This window comes from Electrophorus electricus, chromosome 1, assembly GCF_041902795.1.
Source record: "Electrophorus electricus isolate QZ-2024a chromosome 1, ASM4190279v1, whole genome shotgun sequence".
Taxonomy (NCBI): Eukaryota; Metazoa; Chordata; class Actinopteri; order Gymnotiformes; family Gymnotidae; genus Electrophorus; species Electrophorus electricus.
The window spans coordinates 42,267,721-42,290,223 of record NC_137497.1 but is presented as its reverse complement, the minus strand read 5'-3'; the positions used below and the strand labels follow the sequence as shown (position 1 = coordinate 42,290,223).

The following is a 22,503-nucleotide window of genomic DNA, read 5'->3' as shown; positions in this document are numbered from 1 at the left end:
GACAAATAACTCTGTTTGATGCTGAGGCTGTGATTCCCTGTGTGGATAGATCAGTCACTTAATCACCACATTAATGCCATGTCATAGTTTTCATGCATGATTGCAATGAACCTTATCAGTATCACCATAAAGAAGATACACTGTTAAGCATAATCAACCTTCCTACAAAAATATTTTAAATGCATTGCTATTCATTCTCACTTTGCCATGGTATCTTAAACAACAATATCAGCAAAGTCTAGTTTCATTACAGTATAAGGGGTATCAGAAGTTGACAATTATATCTGCATCTCAGATTGATTTCATAACTCATGAATATGTTTTAGGAACGCACAGTTAATGTTAGTGACAGCTGCGTATAAATATATAAATGGCTTGAAATGTTAACATGTAGAGATATACATACCAAATGTTTAATTGGTACATTTAGGTATTGTATTTTAATGTACTGCGTCAATTTGTTAGGCCTTTTTTATTTCTTTCTTAACTAAGGGCATGCCAATTTACATTGTAAAATGTAAAAATGATCCCGCAGCTTAGGAGTTTCCGTGCCGTGCAAGACTTGTATTTTATAATATTTCAATTTAGAAACGCGGAACATGTGCAGTAGGTAAGTCAGGTGTGGCGGCTCGGGCGCTTTGTGCAGCGCTGCAGTCGATTCCTCGTGATCTGTGCTCGTGACGTACTCTGCTCGCGCTGATTTCAGTTCGCTGACGGGGGGGGTTCCCATCATGGCGTCCATGCAGGTAAGGGGTTACCAGTCACGTCTTTTGTTGTTGTTTTGTTTTATTTTATTTTATTTTATTTTTTTTTATCTCTGTGGTTGTGTTGTGTTTATTTGTAGTGACACTAAACCATGTGGAACACCTTCAGTGAACAAAGGTATTGAGTGGTGGTTTTGTAAGTCGTACAAACAATTTACTGCCGCTGTATTCTCGTTCCTTCGCAGCTTCAGCTGCTTGGCTGGCCGGGTTGTTTACACTCGCTACGGTGTAGCTTTGCTAACCCAGTTGTTGATCTTGCCCATCTATGATAACTAGATGCACAAGACAGTCGTACAGTAAAATAACTATAGTCGCCATCTATCTAGTATCTAGTTGTATTTTTTAGTTTGTTGCAATGTGAAGAGTTGCTCATTTGACGTTAGCTTGTGTCGCTTCAAATGATGGCTAGCTAACTCAAATAGCCTAACGTTAGCTTCTCAAACTAACTTAAGCTACATAGGCTCTTGCATAGTTTCTTAGTGAAAAAGTAACCTGGCCATCTAAGCCTGTTTGTTTACATCGTTCTCTGACCATTGGGAATGGGAATTCTGGAAAATCAGTGCTGCCAGGATGCACGGCAGCAGGTAAACATAAATAGAGGCTAGCTGGGGTTCGCTGTCCTAGCCACCTCATTTCACTGGCGTTAAGATACATTAGTAGCTCCGGTTAGTCAACTAATTTATTTCATTGTGTTATTTCCAAGGAGGGTGAAGTACAACATTTATCCAGGGTTCTATGAAACATGGACTCAGGTAATTTAATAATTTCCTAGGTTACAGTGGAGCGATATTTTCCATTGTCCGTAAAAAGTATTAGACGTATTAAAAATGCTTCTCCCGAAATTAACTTAGGTCCGCTGTACACTCGATTAGCCCCTCATTCGACGTATAATCTTACACATGGATTGTATGGCTAGGTTAACGGTTTCCCTTGTGTTGATAAACGGATGAACAGTTCGAATCCTGGGCGCTCTGCAGTCTGGTGAATTCCCTGCTCTAGCACATTTAGCTACTAACCCTGGCAAATCACTGACTGAATGAGTCGTGTTTCAGCAGGGACCTCGCCAAACTAGGCTGTTTTCCGAAGAGAATGCATGGATTCGTCTCCCTGTCACAAAGGATGTCTACTAGCCTTGGAAAGAATTTAATGTAACTAAAAAATTAAAACTCCCCAGATGTTAGGTAGTGTTCCTTTACTGTGCTAATCCTGTTAGTCATCAGGTTTATCTTTTGTTCTCCGGGTTGTCCATCAGACTTGTCACCATTTCTATAATTATTCATTATAATGGTAAAAATGAATTTAAATTTGCCAATAATAATATACAAACAAATACTTTCTATATCTTCTATAACTTTCTTTTCTTTGCCTCATGTTGGATCTTTTTAGGTTTAATACAGACAGATTAAAATGCATCTAAAACAAACCTCTGGAGGGTACTGTATAAAAAGGTTTATTAACAGAAGTCAGAAGCTGACATAGAAGGGGAGGTTGTGGTAGGCATGCAGAGAAGGCCTTGCCATTTAACATGCTCTTAATAAAGGCAGTGTATGCAGTAAACGCTCACTTAAATAATTCATAGTTTGCTTAGCTGAAGTTCAGGTTGGAATCCTGTGGCTGTTTTAGTGATGGACATATAAAAATGGCACTGGGCTCTCCTTAAGTCACTTACTATAGAAATATATTAACAGACACCAGCCTATTGAGAGGCTAATCGCTGACAGTGTTTTCAACTTTTTGGTTTTGTTGGCAATGGTGACGTTGGTCAAACACAGACTGTGTCACCTGGCATTTGTTGGGAAGTGATGGTGATGTAAAACATTTTAAACAGGTTTGCTATGGTCACTGTTTTACAGTGTTACTTATATACTGTTATATTTCACCTGCTGATTATTATACTGATCTTATCAGAAAGATGTTGCTTATTTGGCAAATAGTTTACATGCTGCAAGGTACAACACTTCATGTTTTTTTGGCTGTGATGGGAAGATTGTTTAAGTCAGGTTACTCAGGGATGTTATGTCAGTGATCTGCCGTTTTCTATGTTTATTTTGTTTTGTTTTTGTTTTTGCCTATTGTACAATGAGCATTTGTTCATGCAAGCACCCAGTTGTACCTTCTTCAAGCTAAAATTCACACATTATGGCTATTGGGTATCAAGAAAACCTTTGAACAGAGTAGGCAACATTTTTTTTAAAAGTATTTTAAAATGATGTATCCTTTTTACTGGGAATTGTTTATTACCACATTTGAATGGGTAAGAATGCCTATTGTTCATTAAATTATGAGAGATTCCAGAAGACTGTTAGCGTTACCTTTTAAAGCTATTAAATATAACTGAAGCCATAATAAAAAGGCTTTAGGTATGTAAAGAAAATATAATTCCCTCTTACTAACTTTTTTGTTTGTGTCTGGTATTTTATAACTGAGGTATTTACTTTTATTTGACAAAGCCTTTTTGTGGTTTGGATGTGTTTTTGCCGTCATTTTGTCTTTTACTCTACAGGTTGGCTCAGTTTCATGTTCTTGTTGGTTAAGTATGTACAGACTGTGGTGTCCAACTTTGTGTGCAATCAGCCATGTAATGTTGAGGGTTGTATGTCCCTTTCTACCTTAATGTGGACATGCTTAGTAGGTGTGTACATCACACCTACTGTTTTGAGTTTGTGTTGACTGCTTTCCATTAGGTTTAAGCAAACATAGTTTTATTGGAAAACTTTTCTTAAAAATACATATGTTGATCTGTTACGAAAATTGTCATTTTGTTGACCAGACCTATTTAAAATATCTAGAATCTGTGTTCATCAGAAATTCAATTCCTAGGTTAGCTGTGTTTTTCAACTGTTTTCCTTCTCAACAGAAAAGGCTTCACAAAGAACTATTGGCTTTGCAAAATGATCCACCTCCAGGAATGACTCTGAATGAGAAAAGTGTGCAGAATACTATTACACAGTAAGTGTGTTGGTTGTATTGAGTTTATGTCTAGTGTTTTGAATTAATCTGAAGCACTTGAGAGCGAAATATATTAAACCACTTTAATATCAATATCCTGTTAATAGCATATTTAATATCATAATTTTAAATAACTAAATAGCCATGTGATTATTAAAGACTTCTTAAATATGCTTACTCAAGCGGATCCCTAAACTGAAAAGCTCGAGAGTTTGTTGTTGTTGTTGTTGTTGTTTGTTTTTTGTTTTGTTTTTTACAAAACAGTAGCACACCAAGCTATTTGTTTTTTTTCGCCGATGTGCATGTCTTTACATTTCCTTAAACATACTAAAATGTGATAATAATAATTGGCTGTTGAATACCAATTATCCCCTTTTGAGAAGCTGAATACAAATCCTCTGGCTGCTGTTTTGCTGTGTGACTTTTGTTGATGTCACAGAGATTAGACAGGAACACAAAGAAGGTTGTCTTATTACTGGCTTTCAAAAATGCAGTGGGTAGCCATGGCCCAGGGTGCAAGAGCCTTTACTGTCTTAGGTCTTCTATCCCTGCTGATACACAGCACCATTTCTACTGGTGTCCTACACTGACTAGAAAAGACTAGATGGTTGGTTAAGTGTGCCATGGACAAAGTGTGCATCAGGCCTCGTGTAATGAGGAGACCCAGTCACATGGTAGGAACAGACTATGAATAACATTGGAAGAAATCTGGGTTTGTATAAATGATTGATTGAATGAATAAACACATGCGCGTACACAAATACACAAAGCAAGCTGTGCATGTGGGTGGTTCTCTCTGAAAATTAGTTCTCTTTTTTTTTATCTTTCTCTGTTGTAGGAATATCAAAATATTGTGTTGCTGTTCCTCTTTATTTACTAGTTATAGGGTCCGTCTGACTAAATCAGATATAGTCCTCTTCAACATTTTTTTTATGGGTAACGATGTGTCAGAAAAAAGGGGGAAGCAATATTGTTTACCAGCTTTTAGTTAGGTGTTTGTACTAGAGGTCACTATAACATCAATCACATGCATCATAACACAGACAGAAAACAAGACCATAAACAAGAGATTGGTGTCAATATATAAGAACACTAAATAGAAGTGACTAGAGTTGGTATGTCTAAACTAATTTAATTGATCCAGCTTCAACTATTTGAGGTGACATTTTTCTTTTTTAAATTTTTTTTAAGAAAAAATGTTGTAAGAGCATGGTTATGCTATATGTGCTTCTAGACCCAGTGGACACAACGCTGCAAACATTAGTAGCTTCTCTGATTTAGCATGCGTGATTTGACTTGTCCACTGACTAGTATGAACTTAATCATTAATTATGTTGAATTTGTTAAGATACTGCAGTCCAATGTTGCTGCAGGTGATGGATACATCTACTCTAGATAAAACCTGAGTTGTTCAATTACAATGGTTGTGTTGGTGCGTTTTCCAGTTAATAGTCTACAAACCCACCACTAAATCAACAAAAATGGGTAGAAATTTTTCAGTCCTTTTTTTGGTGAAAAAATATTCAACACATGTTCTTTTGTCATTTTTTTTTTTATTTGGATGTTAGTACTGTTTATGGTTGTGTTTTCTCACTTTGCAGGTGGATCATAGATATGGAGGGAGCCTCTGGCACTATTTATGAAGGAGAACGATTTCAACTGCTTTTCAAATTCAGTAGTCGGTACCCCTTTGACTCCCCTCAGGTACGGTGCCTGCTACAGGAGAGTTGTAGTAAAGAAGCAGATAGTAGCGGTGTAGTATTTCTAGTCAGAATCCATTGTAACGTTTGACAACACCTTTGCATTGCTGCAAAATCTAAAACATCAAGCACATTCAATGTAAGCATCTAGTTATATAGTTCATTCCTTACACTAGATAAGCCTAAACAGGAGTTTCTTGACTCCAGTGTTTTTGAAGATTAAAATAATAATGTCTTGAAACATTGCTCTTCGTTATTGACTCCTGGTCCTTGCATTTGGGGTCACCACCATCCTTTTTATTTTTTTCAGTCAGCCTTTTGGAAACCTTCAGGCTATATATATATATATAATTTTTTTTTATTTATTTATTTTTTTTTTAGACTGCTCTGAAATTTGTGCCCATAGAGTGCTCAGCCCCACGCGCTGCCACATGTGTCTTGAGTATGTACTATGGCCATTTGCAGGTTAGGGTTAATCACCTGCAATGGGGGAATTAACACACAATGTCCTGCTGAACATTTGTTACACAATGTCCTGAAAGTCCCACAATTAAAAGGTGGCAGTCTATACTGTTAATCTTTAGTTTAACTTGAATGTGCTGCAGAAACAGCTGTTTTGTCTTTACAGTATCAGTATGTTTAGAAGGCATTGCCATTATAACAAGATTGATCCACTGTATAATTGTTAGATGTTATCATTATTATCAGCACAGAATATCCTGATATCCTGTTTTAGTCCATGTGACCTTGTACGGAACAGCAGGACTATGTGGGCTCACTGACTGGTCCAGCTTCTGCTTGCTGTCATAAAGTCAGAATGGTACACTGTGAGCTGATGGGCAGCTGGCAGTAATGGTTGTGTTTTGAAGCTACTGCGAGTGGCTTTGAAGTATAAACATGATGGAACCGTAGAGCTGAGAGTGACCAGACTGATATAGGCTGTCTGCTCTCATGGAGACGCCCCATTGCTTTGATTTTCCACCCGTTTGAGACAGTGCCAGATGCCCCAGGGAATCAGAAAGAACTGGGTATGCTGAATGAGCTGCACTTCAAGTCTTATTAGTTTCTCCTTCTATTAATGTACAGTTGTGAAACCATTATAGATGCTTTCTCCTGGATCTCTTGCTGTATCATTCACTGCAGTTTTCATTATTGTCACAGAAATAATTTTAACAACTTCACTGTGTCTGTCTGTGCTTCCACAGGTAATGTTCACGGGAGAGAATATACCCATCCATCCTCACGTTTATAGCAACGGTCACATCTGCATGTCTATTTTAACAGAGGACTGGTCTCCGGCATTGTCTGTGCAGTCTGTCTGTCTTAGCATTATCAGCATGCTGTCAAGCTGCAAGGAAAAGGTGAAGGTCATACACGCTCAACTGTACATGCTTTTGGTCACAGCATATCTGAGTAATGGAGTATATAAGAGACTACTAGGGCTGTGTGGCATATAACTAGTATTCTGAGCTTTGGCTTTTATAACTGCATTCTGTTAATAAAGAAATACTGTCAATTGTCATTTTCAATTGGTAATTTTCTGACATTTTACACACTATTGATTTTGAATTCAGTAGTCCTTTCTGCTGGCCATCTTGTGACATAATCCTCATTAGAATTATTTCTTAGTCATGTAATGTACATAGTATGGATGGTTTGATGATAATTGGTCTTTATGGTGCACATAACATGGACAGTTTGATTAAAATAAATCTGCATGGTTTCTTAGCTAAGGAAGCTGAGAGTTTTCTTCAAACCATAACTTTTTAAAGCAATTTTAACCTATGCTTTCTTGCAGAGACGGCCTCCAGATAACTCCTTTTATGTACAGACGTGTAATAAAAATCCAAAGAAGACCAAGTGGTGGTATCATGGTAAGAATATCGGTTTGTGTATATTAGAAATGCAATTTTTGAGATTTAATGGGTGGTTTTCTTGTTGTTTTCAATTAGACCCTTTTTTTTTGTCTTATTTTTTTATTGTTTATTTATTTTGCAGATGATACCTGTTGATATTGAGCTTTGTATTGTACTTAGAAGAAGCAAGTCCTACTGGAATACATAAGCACTTTTTAAATCACTCCGTCTTTGAACTGGGACTAGACATAAGGACCAGACCAGAGTGGCTCTGACCTGTTATGTGGAGTACTATTGGATATTTCTTTGAGAAGGGTAAAATTAAACTGAAGATGAAGAAAGAAAATCCACCAAGCCAAGAAAAAGTATGAATTTATTTTTTAAATTATTTTTCTTCTTCTTGCGAGTCGTTGTGTGGTTTTTTGTTTTGTTTCGTTTTGGGTTTGTTTTTTTTTCCCTTTTCCGTTTTGTGGGTCATAGTTTAGGGGTGTTTTTGGGAGTAGGTTTTGGTTTTTTTGTGGTTTGTTTGTTTTAAAAATCTGAATTCGTTTAATCTTGTTGATACGTTTTAAAGTCTGTTTTGACATTTTAATGTCTGTGTGTATTGTGCAATAATGATGACAAATTATTTGCTTTATTTTAGTACTCAATCCAAATGCTTCATCTTAGTTTATATTAGTTTATATTTACTGTGAAGATATCTAAAAAGTTTAAAAAATTAATTTAACAAAATATGGCTTTCCATTTTATTTGCAGTTAAAAGGATTTTTGTTGCTCTCGTATACTGTATGAAATGAAACCATTTTTCCTTGTTTATGATTCAGATGTTTTGCTAGGTGGTCTGTATGTTTGCCATCAAGTATCAAATTCTAGAGCCAAGCGTGATTATTTGAAGACTCTACTGTCATGTGAACCAAACCTTTTTTTAAGATGCATCCTATCTGTGTAGCCAGGCTGCTGACACATGAACTGTTAATGTACCGAATGTTAGAAAGACATACGTTTGTTTTTCTTGGTTTTATTTTAAAGGTTCAACTTTTGCTTATACTTAAATGAAAGATTTGTCTTTTTTCAGGAGTTTGTAGAAGGGAAGGTTTCAGAAAATCTTTTTAATTCTGTGCATTTGTTTTGATTGTATATATCTTGGCTAGTGTATAATTATTCTCTAAAGTAAGGTTTGGGTGTTGTGACCAGGAGAAACATTTTTCTGACTTGGGTAATAATTTTTTGAGAAGTTCCTACTGATATTTTGCATTAAAAAAAATGTATTTTTCCCTGAAAGACTTACATATTTAAAACCGAGATATGTATGTATATTTTGAATTCCAAAATAACTTCAGCTTCATGTAGATTAATGCTTCTGTAGAGGGAAATTTGTTTTAAAAATATAAATATAAAATTTATTTTTTTAAATGATTTAGCTGTTGCTGGGATTGGCCTGCTGATATGCAATCAGTCCCGTCAAATATGTACAATGTATTGATCATGTGGACTTCTGCAGTGTTTATAACTATTGCTAACGTCACTCCAAAGATGGGTTTTGTTGCCATTTTTTCCATAAATACTTGAATTCTTGATTTGCCTTGGTTTACCATGAGTGTATGGCCTGCAGTGTATTTTCAAGAGAGCAAAAGCAAATGAGCAAATGATGGCCATTACATCTGCTTCAGCACTTACAACAATGTTAAGATGCGGTACGCTTAACTGAAAGAATGTAAAAGTTGTGGTACACAGGTATTAGTATTTGAAAATACCATTTGCCATCAACCTGAACAGGGATAATCCAATAGGTATGCAGTAGTTATTTTTTAAAATTGCTTGATGAGTTCATTATCCTTCAAACAGTTATTGAGTATTTTTAATAAAAAGTATGTTTTTGCTGTTGGCGTATTTAATAAACACAGATTTTCAATAAATTAAAGCTGTTCATAGTACAGAAAATATTTCTGATACTAGCACTTGTGGTTTAGGTATATGTGCATGGTCAGGCATATGCTAACTGCAGCATTGAAAAAATGACTTGCATAGTTGCTGCCATTGATGGGGGGACTGGGGTAAACGAAGTCTTCCAATTAGTTTAGGGGTGGGCTACAAACCAAATTGTTAATAATGGATACTAAATCATAACAGTAGAATTTGTTGCAGATCTGTGGTCTACAGTAAGATGGTTGTTAGAAATGAAGCTGAAAATGCTCCCTAGTGGTTGTCATCTCAAGGTCACTGTATAAACAAATAAAATAGATTCAGGGAAATTGTTAACATAAGATAAACATTTGTTTTTGAGTATTGAGGCATTGGAAGGTTACCATGCAGGAAACAACTGCTCATTAAAGGGAAAAGGTCTTCCTGGATATTCTACAACGTTCTGTGGACAACAGAACACGGTTAGCAATTTGGTTGACGTGAACATGAGCTCATGGGAAAACAAAAATAATTCCAGAACGTCCCCCAAGCTGTCACCTGGTGGGGGTAATGTAATGTGACTGTTTTGCTACATCAGGGATTGAATGACTTTGAGGGACTAATGAATGCCTGTGATCTCAAACTCGAATCTCAAACTTGTGGGTTGCATTATGACCAAGACCAAAATGGGAGTAAATCACTAGCACACTAGCTCATGCTAGATTCAGAGAGTCCTGACCTCAAATGATTTGAAAAGCCAATAACTGAAATTAAACAGACCAAAATACCCCATAATCACTGTATAGGACAGGACAGCAACTGCCAAATGTGCTTTGTAGTGGTTATTGAAATAAAGGAAGTTTATTTTTATAAATGAAAGGGTTTGTGGGGTTTTTATGTTGTTGTTTTTTTATGGTCATTGAATATTTAAATTTTCTTACTAATGACAAGGGAGAATAAAATTAATGTTCATGAAATAAGACTTTCACATGAGATGAAGATCAGGTCACAATTCAAGAGCCAATCAGATCCAATCAGATAATTACAAAGGGTTTATGAATGTTTTTTTTTTTTTAAAATTAATTATATAGCAAGACCAGATGAATTATTTAACACACAGAATGACAACTTTATTAGAGAAACTCATCTAGTAGCACATGGGACCTCCTTTAGCCTTTAGAACTGCAGCAATTTGTTGTGTCATTCATGCAGACAGGATATAGCTTCTCACAGTTGCCACAATTTAGATGACGGTACTGATGTGCTATGAACAGTTCATTCTACCTCATTCCAGAGATGCTCTGTACAGCTAAGACCTGGGGACTGTAAGGACCAGGCAAGCAAAGAAAACTCACTGCTGTGTTCTTGGAACCAATCCATGACTATACAACCCTTGTGGCATGGTGGTCTTGCTGAAACAGGGTACTTATGAACTTATGCTTAGGTAAGCTCTAGTGTCCAAATGTCCATCCATGGGGTATGTCAAGGGTATGACCCAGGGTATGCCAAAAATAACTTCTCTTCACCATTACTCTACCTCCACCAGCCTGAACTGCTGACACCTGACAGGAAGGCCTCATCGATTCATGCTGATTGTACCAAATTTGGACCTTCCCACCAGCATGGTGCAACAGAAATCTGGAGTCATCTGACCAGGTGATGTTTTTCCACTGCTCAGTTTTTGTACTCTTTTGCCCTCTAGAGTCTTGCCTTTCTGTTTCCTTTAGACAGCGATGGGACTTTAAAATATGCACCCCCGTCTGTTTTACAATCAGTGGAACAGTCCATTTTCCGCCACGGACCTACGGACCACCGGTTAAGTGCTTTTCCTTGACTGTAATGACATCTTTAAAACAATTGTTTGGTACGCTACACACACACACATAAACATAACTCTATGTACCTCTAAAGTACATAAAGTGTGTGTGTGTTTTTATATATATATATATATATATATATATATATATATATATATATATATATATATATATATATATATATATATATTGTGTGTGTGTGTGTGTGTGTGGTGTGTCTAGCGTACTAAACGATTGCTTTCAAGATGTCATCACAGTCAAGGAAAAGCACTTAACCGGTGGTCCGTAGGTCCGTGGCGGAAAATGGACGGTTCCATTGAGTGTAAAACAGACGGGGGTGCATATTTATTATACTGCACATATATTACGCCTTAGCAGATACAGAATGGCTTCGCGACCATATTAAATTTGCACGAATTGCTATCATATTTCTCACATATTAAGCAATACATTTGACGATTAAATAATACGCAAAAGCACGGTGTTCACGTAATGGTTTCGTCCTAATATCATCAGTTCTCTTTAGTGTTTGCCAATGTTGGAGGTGTAACTGGGGTCGGGCCCTGGACTAAGGTAAATTATTACAATTAAAATGTAAGACATTTCATCGTGGAGTTAGGCTCTGGCTTGTAAACAAAGTCACGGTGCTGACAGCTACACAGACGTACTCAAGACCCCGAGTGTTTCGTTCAGAGGTGAAGGGGGGTGTTTATTCGTTCAGCCATGATGTCTGCACATAACCCCAGTCGAGTTCAAAACCGGGTGAGCTAACAGGGTAGCTAACGCTAGCTTGAAGTAAAACAAAAATTTCTGTCGTGTTCTGTCAGTGACATATAAATCTCTTAAAGCTTGTTTGTTTGCTCGGTAGTAGCAAACAGAAACGGAGTTCCCTTAAACCAAACGGTTAGCGCTGTCAACAGAATCAGAAAGATGAGTGAGAGGGCGCGAGATAACCAACCGGCAGAACTGACGTCATTGGCTTAAATAGAACATCATTTCATTTTCTGTCAGTGTGATTTTTTTATCTCCAGCTTTGCTGCTGCGTGCCTGATTTCCGACTGATACTTGATCGAAGAGGAAAATGACTGGTTTTCATTTGTAACATACTTTGCCTTACGCATTGGAGATTGCTGTCCAGCATATATTGTTGTTTGTAAATCTGTTTTAGGAAAAATGAGCAAACACATCTTGCTATAGGGTTTAAAATTGCCTTCAGTGAGTTTAACTTTAGCTTTAATTCCGCCATATTCCACAAATAGTACTATATATTGCATTGCAAATATGCATTGTTTGCAGGAAATATGTTATATATTATCTGCCTTGTTATTTAATTGGTGAGAAGGAGGTTTCTGAACCCAGTTAGTCCACATGCAATATTTAAAGTGCCCATGTACTATTCATGCTCCCTCCTACCTTTACTCAGCTAGAGAGCATGGCTCAAGTGAAAGTGCAGACCTCAGCCCCCCTGCCTGGGCCCGGCCTGTCTCCTGTGGTGCCCCCTGTGGTCCTGCCCAGCTCAGGAGCTCTGGGTCTGCAGTCCACCATCAACGGCACAGTGCCAGCCACGACGCCCGCCTGCTCCAGTTCTGCCGCTGGCTTTGTGGACTCCACTGTACCTGCCATCCCTCCAGGTGTGTGTCTGCACTGTGTAGCTCCAGAGTAAGCTGCATATGTCATTTGGAGGTGTTATTTTATTCATGATTGTGAGGCCATTCTTTATTACATAAAAAAAAGTTGATCAGAAAGCTCATGAACAAGATTCAATAATTGAATTATACTTTTAAAAAAAAGTTTGTTAAAAGGTATCTAAAGTACATTTAAATAAGATCTTGCATAGGCTTCTGCAGAGCATAGAACAAGATGGCAAAATTTGTTTTTAGAAACTTTAATATGCTGTCAACATATCAACCTAATATTTGTGCTATTATTTCTATCATGACCAGAATAGTATGTACTATTGGATCACGCCGGGGGCTGTTTTACTGCTGCATGCTCATAGCAATGTTGAAGGTTGTTATGCATTACTGATCTTTAAGTTATTTCTTGGGAAATGCATTGCATGTATAATTTGTGGATTGTTGGATATTCAAAGCGCACCTTAAGTTTTTTTCTCATAAATGCACTTGTTCTGCCTCTATCCACCTGAATTTTTAGAAGCAGATAAATGTTGTTCCTTATGCCTGTATACTGCTTTCTTCATTGCTAGGTTTGAATGAGTATTATTACAAATTGACTAAATTGATAAATGTTATTAAATTAACTGATTCTATGGATTGATTGATTAATTTTTCAATTTTTTGTTGATTTATTGAAATTCTAAACTTTTTTTCATGTCAGGACCTCCCCAGGATAACATGGCAAACCCTAAAGAGAAAACTCCCATGTGTCTGGTGAATGAGTTAGCCCGTTTCAACAGGATTCAACCACAGTATAAGTTGGTGAATGAGCGGGGGCCTGCCCATGCTAAGGTATATTGTCATACAAGACATTTAGCTTTAACACCCATCTACTCTTAGTGTTCCTTTAACTCATCATAGTGTTGTTGTTGTATCATGTAGTGTTTAAGAATCCATGCTGTTATAATCACATGCTACACTCAATTTAAAGAATGACATAACATCTTACCAACACCCTTGCAGTAGCCCAGAGAAGTTCATTCCTAATTTGGACCTTCACACATTTGTCAGCACAAATGTGTGTAATTTATGGATAACTCTTTCTCAAGTCACTATAAGAAAGATTTTTGGTTAAAAATGTTATTGCCTTTTGGTGAAAATGTTCATTGTTCAAATCTCCAGATCATTAGAATCATTAGTATCTAAAGGGGTGTTCACACAGGTTGAAGGCCTTGAATGTTTGATGCACCTGTTACTAGTGGGCCTTGAAGGTTCCACTCAAATGTGAAACCCAAGTTGTTGTTTTTTTTGGTAAATTTTTTGGAAATTAAGCAATAACTAAATGCTGGTTTTCTTGCTTGGGTAACTGATAAAAAGCTATAGTGTAACTGCTGTGAAGGAAGTATGACAAGGATTTGGTGTTGTCTTTAAGAACCAGTAAATGTAGCAGAACCAGTAAATGTAGCAGAATGTAAGAACCAGTAAATGTAGCAGAATTAGAATAATTGCTTAATAATATGAATGTATTTACAAATAATTAATATTGTTCCTTAAATTTATAATTGTATGGTGAAACTAGATACAGACTAATGTAAGGAATGTAAGGAACTACTTTTGCATCATTTTAATGTTTAACTGACAGGGACGCAATTTCTTTCCTCCCTGATTATCTTCTCATCGTGAGCGTGTGTCTTTGCTGTGTTCAGATCTTCACTGTGCAGCTGTGTTTGGGGGAGCAGTTTTGGGAGGCCGAAGGCAGCAGCATTAAGAAGGCCCAGCACTCTACAGCCACCAAAGCGCTGTCGGAGAGCACGCTGCCCAGACCACCACCCCGCTCCCCTAAAGCCGACACCAACAGCAATCCAGGTAAGGACTATCAGCCTCCACAAGAAAATTAGATCTAAGGCTTAAGACGACAGAGATGTCTTTCATTCAGCTTGATGTAGTTGCATGGAAGAAAAAAAGCTGTTGTAGCATGTGGGCCTGCCAGCTTGTCAGATTTAACAAACACTAGTGATAATGTGTGGCTTCTGATGGGTCATAGTGGTCTAGTATAGCTACTGATAGGTCAGAGGCAACGAGGATGGGTTCATCTGCTTTCACTCTGGACTTTAGTTTCCACTATAATTTGTGACTCCTAATTAAATTAGTAAGTCAGTGCCTTAATTTTTATATTGCAAAAAAAAGGAAATAAAATGTTTTAATCTTTGAGTAGGGACAAGAGGACCAATCAGCTATGGATCAGAATCAGCCAGTTTTCAAATTAAATTTATAGTTGGCCAATATAATTGGTCAAGATATTTTGTTGCTACTTAGAGCCAATTAATGACACAATAAAAGATGTTTACTGCTTGTGCTGAAAGGAAACTTTGCCAGTATAAGAGCTTTTAACAGTATCTGACTCCTATCTGACCAACACTTGGGGAAGCAAAGGCAAGACAACACCACCAATCTTATTTAACATTTAGAAGTCCACCGTCCAACAGAGCAGCTTGATCTCAGCCCTCTGCAGCTCACACAAGTGCACACAGTCAAACAGTTTTTAAGCCCAAATATTACTCTTCTTGAACATAAAATCTGCCATTGGGGCTGAACAGTAAACCTTGAGTATTTTTACATAGGCAGATGGCTATGGTGCCTTGTTTTGCAGTAAATTAGGTTGTAGCTTCATGCAAGATTCATTTTTAAAATTTGAAACTGATTGAATTAATTTTTTGATAAAATTTTAGAACCTCTAGCATTTGACAGCACAGTATTTTTCTCATTAATTTACATTTTATCTTGCTTTTAGTTTTTTTTTAATCTGAAAATGATTTAAATGCCTAACATTTTATATTCTTTTTATATAATATGTATATATATTTTTTGTCTGTGATTGTTGCAAACTGATAGCCTAGTGCAATCATTTGATGTGCTGCCATTTTAAAACTTTTAATTATTTAGGGCATAGTGTTTGATCATATATATGTGTGATTGCACCTTTATTTGTTGCAGCAGTGTTTATTAATAAACTAATTTGAACTATGTTTGGTCTATTTGCCTTGGTAGTTAAGTGTCGTGGCAACTAAGGACGCCCTACCCCTCCCACTCTCAGATTTGGGATTAGCCGATTGTGCTAAAAGACTGTCGGCAATTGGTATTGACCTCACATAGTGACCTCACATACTGATCAGTTCATTTCTACTTTTAAATAATTCCAATAGGCAAACAAGGATTTTTTTTTTTCACCCAGTGCTTTATAATGCATGTGTACATTTCTAAAAATGTGGTTTGTCACAGAATACTTAGAACCTGTTAACTGATCAGAGTGGCTAGTGTTAAATGGGAGCTATCTTTGAAGATTGCTTTATGTGATTACAAAACTGCCTTAATGTGTAGGAGGGTTGGAGACCACTGCATTAGACTGCATATTAACTCCAGTAGCGATAATAGAACTGCAATCTGTAAACAGCTACAGATAAAAGTTATGTGGTCCACTGCAAGTAGAGCTATGTAACTGTTGCTGACAGCAAACCTCATTAGTATATTACAGTGATGGTGAAGAATGCTGAAGAATTTGATCCATTCATGTTCTGATAAAAGAAAATTTGCCCTTTGAGTTCCAGCTTGTCACTTACCCTACCACCCCGCCAAACTTTTCAACAAGAAGAGTCATGATTAGCATGTGTACATACATAAACATCTCTGCCTTTTGTGATCCCACAAATCACTGAGAACGTTTTACCACTTGCCAAGTATTCAAAGACAGAAGACCAAGCAGCGCCAGGGGATTGCAGGTTCATATGTAGGACCGGTTGTGAGTTGTCTGATACCTGTCCTAATATAGTAAATCCTGCTTTTACATTTTTATATTTGTATATGTGTATGTCCTGTTTGGTCTGTGACAGCACCAACAGGGGGCACTGTCCAAAACAGGCTGCAGCTTTTCCTAAGCGTTCGGTTATTTAATTATGCATAACATTCTGCCTCACACTGGTTTAATTCACCTACATTGTGTGCATGTGTTTCGGAGTTCTATGTAGACCATGTTCATAAATGAGAGTGTAAATTTATGAATTAACTATCTATACTGAGGCAAACGCAAGACATTTTCACGTGCTTTGTTGTCCACAGGACCTTCATGAAAGGTGTAAAAATTCATTTGCATGAGATGCCACAGTCGGTCGACTAATGTGTTCAAATGAGGTCTCAAGTTTAGCACATTAAAACTCACAGCAAGTTGTATGCAATGTAATGTAATGGTCTGCTAAGGTATGTACTGGTTATATTATATCAGTGTGAACTCATTTGAGGCTCATAAGCATATTCATTGGTGTGCAAGTGCTTGTAAAAGCTTTGCTGGAATGATTGAAGTCGTCAGTGCAGCCAAAGACCTCTGGCTGGTATCGGCTCATGTTCGTGGAACAATGTAACTGTGCCGATGTTGAAATGACAGTGAGATGGTTGAACTAAATGGGTTTGTTTTACAGGCAGCATCACCCCTACAGTGGAGCTCAACGGCTTGGCAATGAAGAGAGGGGAGCCCGCCATATACAGACCTCTGGAGCCCAAACCCATCCCCAATTACAGAGCCAACTACAACTTCAGAGGAATGTTCAACCAGAGGTAAGGGCACCACTTTCTCCAGCCCGCATGGATGCGGATGTGCAGGATTGGAACATGTCTCTGGCTTTTCATGGCCTGACTAATGTTTTGCACAGTACAGATGAAAGTGGTGTAAGGCATACTCAAGCATTTGCCTTAGATTGCTTTACCTGAAAACATTTGGTCAGACACTATTCCTGGTAAGGCACAGATCCTTCCATCTCAGGTGGATTTGATGTATTTGTAAAATATTGAGGGACTAGACTCCAAACGCTATCTGAAGCTTTTATACCACAGGAAGAGAGGTTGCTGCCTTAAATGAATCAAATCCAAACAGGCATCTGCACTTTGAATTTTAAAACTACCAAAAATAGTACAGCTATAGGTGGTTCATGCACCACCGGATTTCTCTCTGGAATGTGTCAATATGTTTTAACTTTACATTGTTTTTCTTGTTCAAGATTTGAAATCTAACTTTAAATTGGTGTGAAATCACGAAGAGGTTTTTCCTGAAATCAGTATTTATTTTTCACCCCAATAATGTGCACTTTAGTTATTGACACTTAAAAATTATTATGAACAAAATGTAATCAAACGAGTCTCTGTTTTAATATTTTACTTTTTAAAGTTTAAAGTTGAGTCTAAAGGCTTGCCATTGTCTCTGTGTCATTGGGCTGTATGAAGTGAGGTTAGAGAGTGGAGCTGTAGCTGTTTCTAGCGCGCCGTAGCAACTGTTACCAGCCGTAGCTGTTCCCGTATCCTTGCCAGGGACACGTCTTACAAGTTGTGATTTTTCTGTTGGTCATGGCTGACATAGTCCCTGGGATTTTTGCTTATGAATTGCCCTCCATTACTGCACTGTGCACTCCTATGGACTAATATAATCTCAAATGCATTCATGATACACTTAAATGTTTTCCTGAAATTCCTGGTATGTGTAGCAAGGCTTCAGAGGCATGAAGGGGGTCTCTGGTTTGAGGCTCCAGCATGTGGTGCTTCTGTTCATGGTCTGCAGTCCCTGATCAGAGTGAAACAGCCTTGACTCTCCTCAGTGCTGGTACAGATGCCTGCAGCCTATAAGTACATTTGCAGCAAGATAAGTCATACCTGGTCATTTAAACCAAGGCCATTCCATAGTGTGAGTCCTTCCTTGGACATGGACAGATTAGCAGTTGTTGTTGGACTGTAAGCCCAGGATGGTTATTTAGAGGCACCTTCACTTGGTTGGGGAGGCCCCACATCTGTGCTGCTTGTGTTTGGGACTGTGCTTGCCATGGAGATGTGGTACTCCAGCTCTCCATCACAATTGTCTTTTTTGGCATCTGGTTTAAATCAGAAACACTCAGGGCTTGTTTCCCAGACAAGGATTAAGACTAGTCTTGCACTGAATTGTAGTGCCAATGGTGAATCACAACTGGAATTTTTTTTTTTTTGGGTGGGGGGGCTTTGTCTTAATCCCTAGCATGATTAAAACTCCCAGAACAAAATAACAAATGCTCTATTTGAACATAGGATTATTTGACCATTTATTGTTCTAACCTGATGCATGTATTTAATAACACTAGAATTTCTGTTAATCACCAATAGGAGGCAGTACAGCTCCATATATTAAGCGCTCTGACAGTTTGGAAAAGGTTATTTTTTGCCAGTTCCTGAGAAACTGCCATAAACTAATTAAACAATTAAAATTTTTGATGTCTTAAATAATTGTTGTTTTATCTTAACCACATGATGTTAGGTCTTCAACAGGTGTTGAGAACATCTCACCGCTGTACATACTGTCTGTCTGTCAAAAATGTATTACATTTTTATTCCTCTGTAGTAGTAGATGTGATGTATGAACATCAAAACTTATCTTTCCTTTTACATCAGATTTCTAGGTGGGTCTTTAAAGCTGATTTTGTTTTATTTTTGTCCATATCTTGGAAATGCTTTTCATTTTATGTACCTACTACATAAAGGGTAATGATTTATTAAACAGAAGAACTTTTGTCCTCACATTGTTTACATATTATAGGCCAAGTTAACAAACCCATATATTTTTACGAGTAATTGTTCAGTGTAATTTCTTTATAGTACTACAGTAGCTAGTAGTTTTGAGTTCACTGTTTGCATTACTAAGATGAAAGATTTACACATTTCAAAGACTACTCAGACCCTTAAGTATCAGTCATATATAAAATAAGTATAAATGTTTGTATGTGGAGTCATCTGAGTTATTATAATTATCTCAATTAGTAGTCATTGGAGGCTATAAGGAGAACAAAAGTAAGGAGAGAAGCTCTCATCCAACCATAGAACAGAGATTCAACTTGAAATTGTTTGTTGTTTTTTTTCCCCCCCTCTTTTTTCTGTAATATGCATATTTCTTTTTCCACTGTCAGTCTAAAGTCCCTGGCATAAAGCCTTTGAAATACTAAGACACTCAGGAGCCAAAGCAAATCTGATCCCCTTCAATGGTGACATCATGCTGGTGCAGAGACTTCCGTACAACCCGGGAGGGAGAGAGACAGAGACCGAGAAAGACAAAGACACAGAGACTCAAACACAGGGAGACACAGGCAGAGAGGTTGGTGGCAGAGGTAGAGGAAGGTTGGGGACATGCTTCATTTAAGCCTAGCCTTCTCTTTTCCCTTATCAGCATGTAAATTGCCTTGGAGATATTAGCTAGTGCCCATGATCAATCACCACTGTCCAGGTGGTGACTTTATTAGAAGTAGTATTGATGTTGTGTCCATAGAAAGGTCTTGTATTAAAGACTGGTGTCTGGTGGGCTGTGTGATCGAAAGCCTTTTTCTGCATGTGTAAATGAATCCTACCATATATGCTTTTGTCACGATTGGTATTGATTGGTAAAAATGTGTTCTGATTTATAAGGTAATTCAGTGTCATTATGATCTGTGCACATCATAGCTTCTCATTACCAGGGCTGAATCAAGCCTCTCCCTCCAATGGCTCAGGGACAACTGGGTTGGTTTATTAGTCTCTGAGGACAGAACAGCAAACTGTGTCCATAATGGATTCGTTGCACACTTAATTTTAAGTCCCACTCATGGGAGGGTGTCAGTATTCAGGCACTATCAGGACCTGAAGCTAATCTTCTGAAGTATTCAAGTGCTTCTCATCCAGATGTTTTGTCTATGTACAAGTCTCTTGGTCTTCATGACTTGTTTTAGATGCTGTTTTATCCTGGACACATTTTTAACATTACCAGCCCCCCAACCCCTTTGGGAGCGCCTGCATTCCGTCAGAGTCAGAATTTGGATGGAGTTTTTCCGGGAGGGCCTCACCTTCCAAGCTCATTTGGGTATGACAGTAACATTACATCAGGGTCCGCCTGCTCAGCTGTAATAATAATGAGGATAACTGCTGTGGCTGTTGCCTGGTGATATTTCCTGGTCTGATACTGAGATGGATTGGAAAGGCAGGAAATTCAGTGGAACACGGTTGGCTAAAAGGTGCCTACATGGTGGAGTTGGAAATTTGTGTCAATGTGGAAATAAAACCCAGTGTGTTGCTATATTTTGGTTATGATAAAGTGAATATTAACAGGAAAAGTCTCATTTTGAAACGCAAATACAAGAACTGTCCACTTAACTACTGTTTCCTTATTCCCTGTGGTCTTGATAGTGATGGTAACCTTTTGAGAGTTTGTATGAAGATATAAGTAATGTTGATTATAATTGTAATGCAATTGGAAGGAAACAACCCAATTTGACATGTTAATTGGGATATATATTTATAAATGTAGTATTCCAGTGAGGACAGCTTTTTAAAAACATCTGCTGATTTAGCTTCTCTGATGCACCTGAAATTAAAATAACTGGCTCATGAAATATAAGCAGATTAACAAGGAAAGCCCTGTAGCACTGTAATGGTTAGTTGAATATGGTTATTTCATTCTGGAGTACCCAAAATAAAACCGGTGTTATACATTGCTTTGATGAACATAACTGAAGTCTGTCTGTTAATTGCTCTATTTTGAGTCCCTCTTCTCATTACAGGTCAGTGTTTGATGGTGCAAATAGACCAGTCTCACTGGGTTTACCAGTGGTCATCGTTAGTTGGTCAATAAAGTCTGATGTGAGAATTGTGCTGAAAGTGAATGGGCACCAGAAAGCTTTTGGGAAGGATAAACCAGCACCTCTGAATTCATGTAGGTGAACCATGTCACAAAGATTAGAAGTATTCACGACACCTCAAGATTCAGAAAAAGCTCTTATGTACTAATTCTCCTATCCTTGAGGATTTCTACACGGTGATGTGGGTTTTGTCATCAGCAGTAGCTGTCATGTTCTGATAAAATAAGGCTGTTTGCCTTAGTCATGTCTGAAGAGTGATCACCTCCACTGTAGGGTGTTCAGTATAAAATGTCTGCATTGCTTAATCACAAAGCCTGAGAAAGTAATCATGAGAAAGAAAGGCCCAAATTACTTAAGTATGTATGCAAGCTCTGATACAGGAGAGGTCTTTAGAATTAATCATTTGTAAGAGGCCGGCTAGCAACTCTGAGGAGGAAATGGCTTTCTTGGGAATTCATAAAGTGTTCAGAAAACCTTAACTACCACCCCACCCCGCCTCACAACCTCCTTTTTAACCATACTACTCAAATGTGTTGTTTGTGCACAACTGCAGTATTCAAAATGAATTGAGATAGTGGCTTGACACTTAAATTACCTATCCCTAAGGATGCTTCATGGACTAATGGCCTGTTCTCTTAGCTGAATTATAGTTTCTTTCCCTGAATTAGTGGGTCTAAACCTAAACTGGGTAATCAGTCAGCAGGAAAATTGATATTACACAGTCCCTACAAAATGTTTTACCAAAAAAGTATACAAATTGCCAAGAGTCATTTCAATTCAGTTAAATTGAATTCATTTTTGTTTAGTATAGCGCTTTTTGTAGTTGATGCTATAACAAAGCAGCAAATCTTTATAGACTCCTGTGTGTGCATAAGCGCATTAGTACTGAGCTCTAAAACTCCCGTGCTGTTGAGAAAGTGGAGGAGTGTCTTTCTCTGTGTTTGCTTCATTTGTTTCAGGTGGGTTAACTTAATCCCTAATAGATCACTCTTAAAGGTAATGTTCCTCCAGCCTGATGGGTAAAAAGTACCTGTAGGTCTACACAGTTCATCAGTAAGGGCCGATCAGCTCACTGGAACATTGGCTCAGCCTCCAGGGGTTAGTGGGCGTTTTTGTAATCTCCAAAATGCATGAATATTTGCATGCAAAATACAAAGATTTCCATACTAGGAAATGGATTTATATTGCTCTTCAGTGTCCATGTCATTATCTATGTGAATGTGAATGTGAATC

General features: G+C 37.7%; 2 protein-coding genes across 20 annotated transcripts in view; both read left to right on the top strand.

Moving 5' to 3' along the window:
• Window positions 1–614: 614 nt before the first annotated feature.
• ube2wb (ubiquitin conjugating enzyme E2 Wb) lies at window positions 615–9,150 on the top strand. Of its 12 annotated transcripts, XM_081720624.1 has the most exons (9): window positions 718–746; window positions 845–882; window positions 1,325–1,348; window positions 1,468–1,516; window positions 3,622–3,713; window positions 5,315–5,417; window positions 6,619–6,774; window positions 7,212–7,287; window positions 7,450–9,150. In XM_081720624.1, exons 2-9 carry the CDS (start codon window positions 857–859, stop codon window positions 7,542–7,544), a joined length of 621 nt encoding a protein of 206 aa, XP_081576750.1. In that variant the 5' UTR covers window positions 718–746; window positions 845–856; the 3' UTR covers window positions 7,545–9,150. The 12 variants fall into 12 exon arrangements, with proteins under 12 accessions (XP_081576779.1, XP_081576727.1, XP_081576763.1 ...); XM_081720637.1 differs by lacking the exon at window positions 1,325–1,348 and having other exon boundaries at window positions 708–746; XM_081720644.1 differs by lacking the exon at window positions 718–746 and having other exon boundaries at window positions 759–900.
• A 2,267-nt stretch (window positions 9,151–11,417) lies between these two features.
• The window catches only part of stau2 (staufen double-stranded RNA binding protein 2), a 65,556-nt gene continuing 54,470 nt past the window's right edge, over window positions 11,418–22,503 (top strand). For 5 of the 8 annotated variants that reach the window (XM_081720546.1, XM_027023973.3, XM_081720567.1 and 2 more), the window contains exons 1-5: window positions 11,568–11,750; window positions 12,412–12,619; window positions 13,326–13,456; window positions 14,311–14,470; window positions 17,074–17,209. In XM_081720546.1, the coding sequence (XP_081576672.1) occupies window positions 11,712–11,750; window positions 12,412–12,619; window positions 13,326–13,456; window positions 14,311–14,470; window positions 17,074–17,209 (674 nt within the window). In that variant the 5' untranslated portion in view covers window positions 11,568–11,711. The other 3 variants (XM_027023972.3, XM_027023970.3, XM_027023971.3) reach the window with 3 other exon arrangements.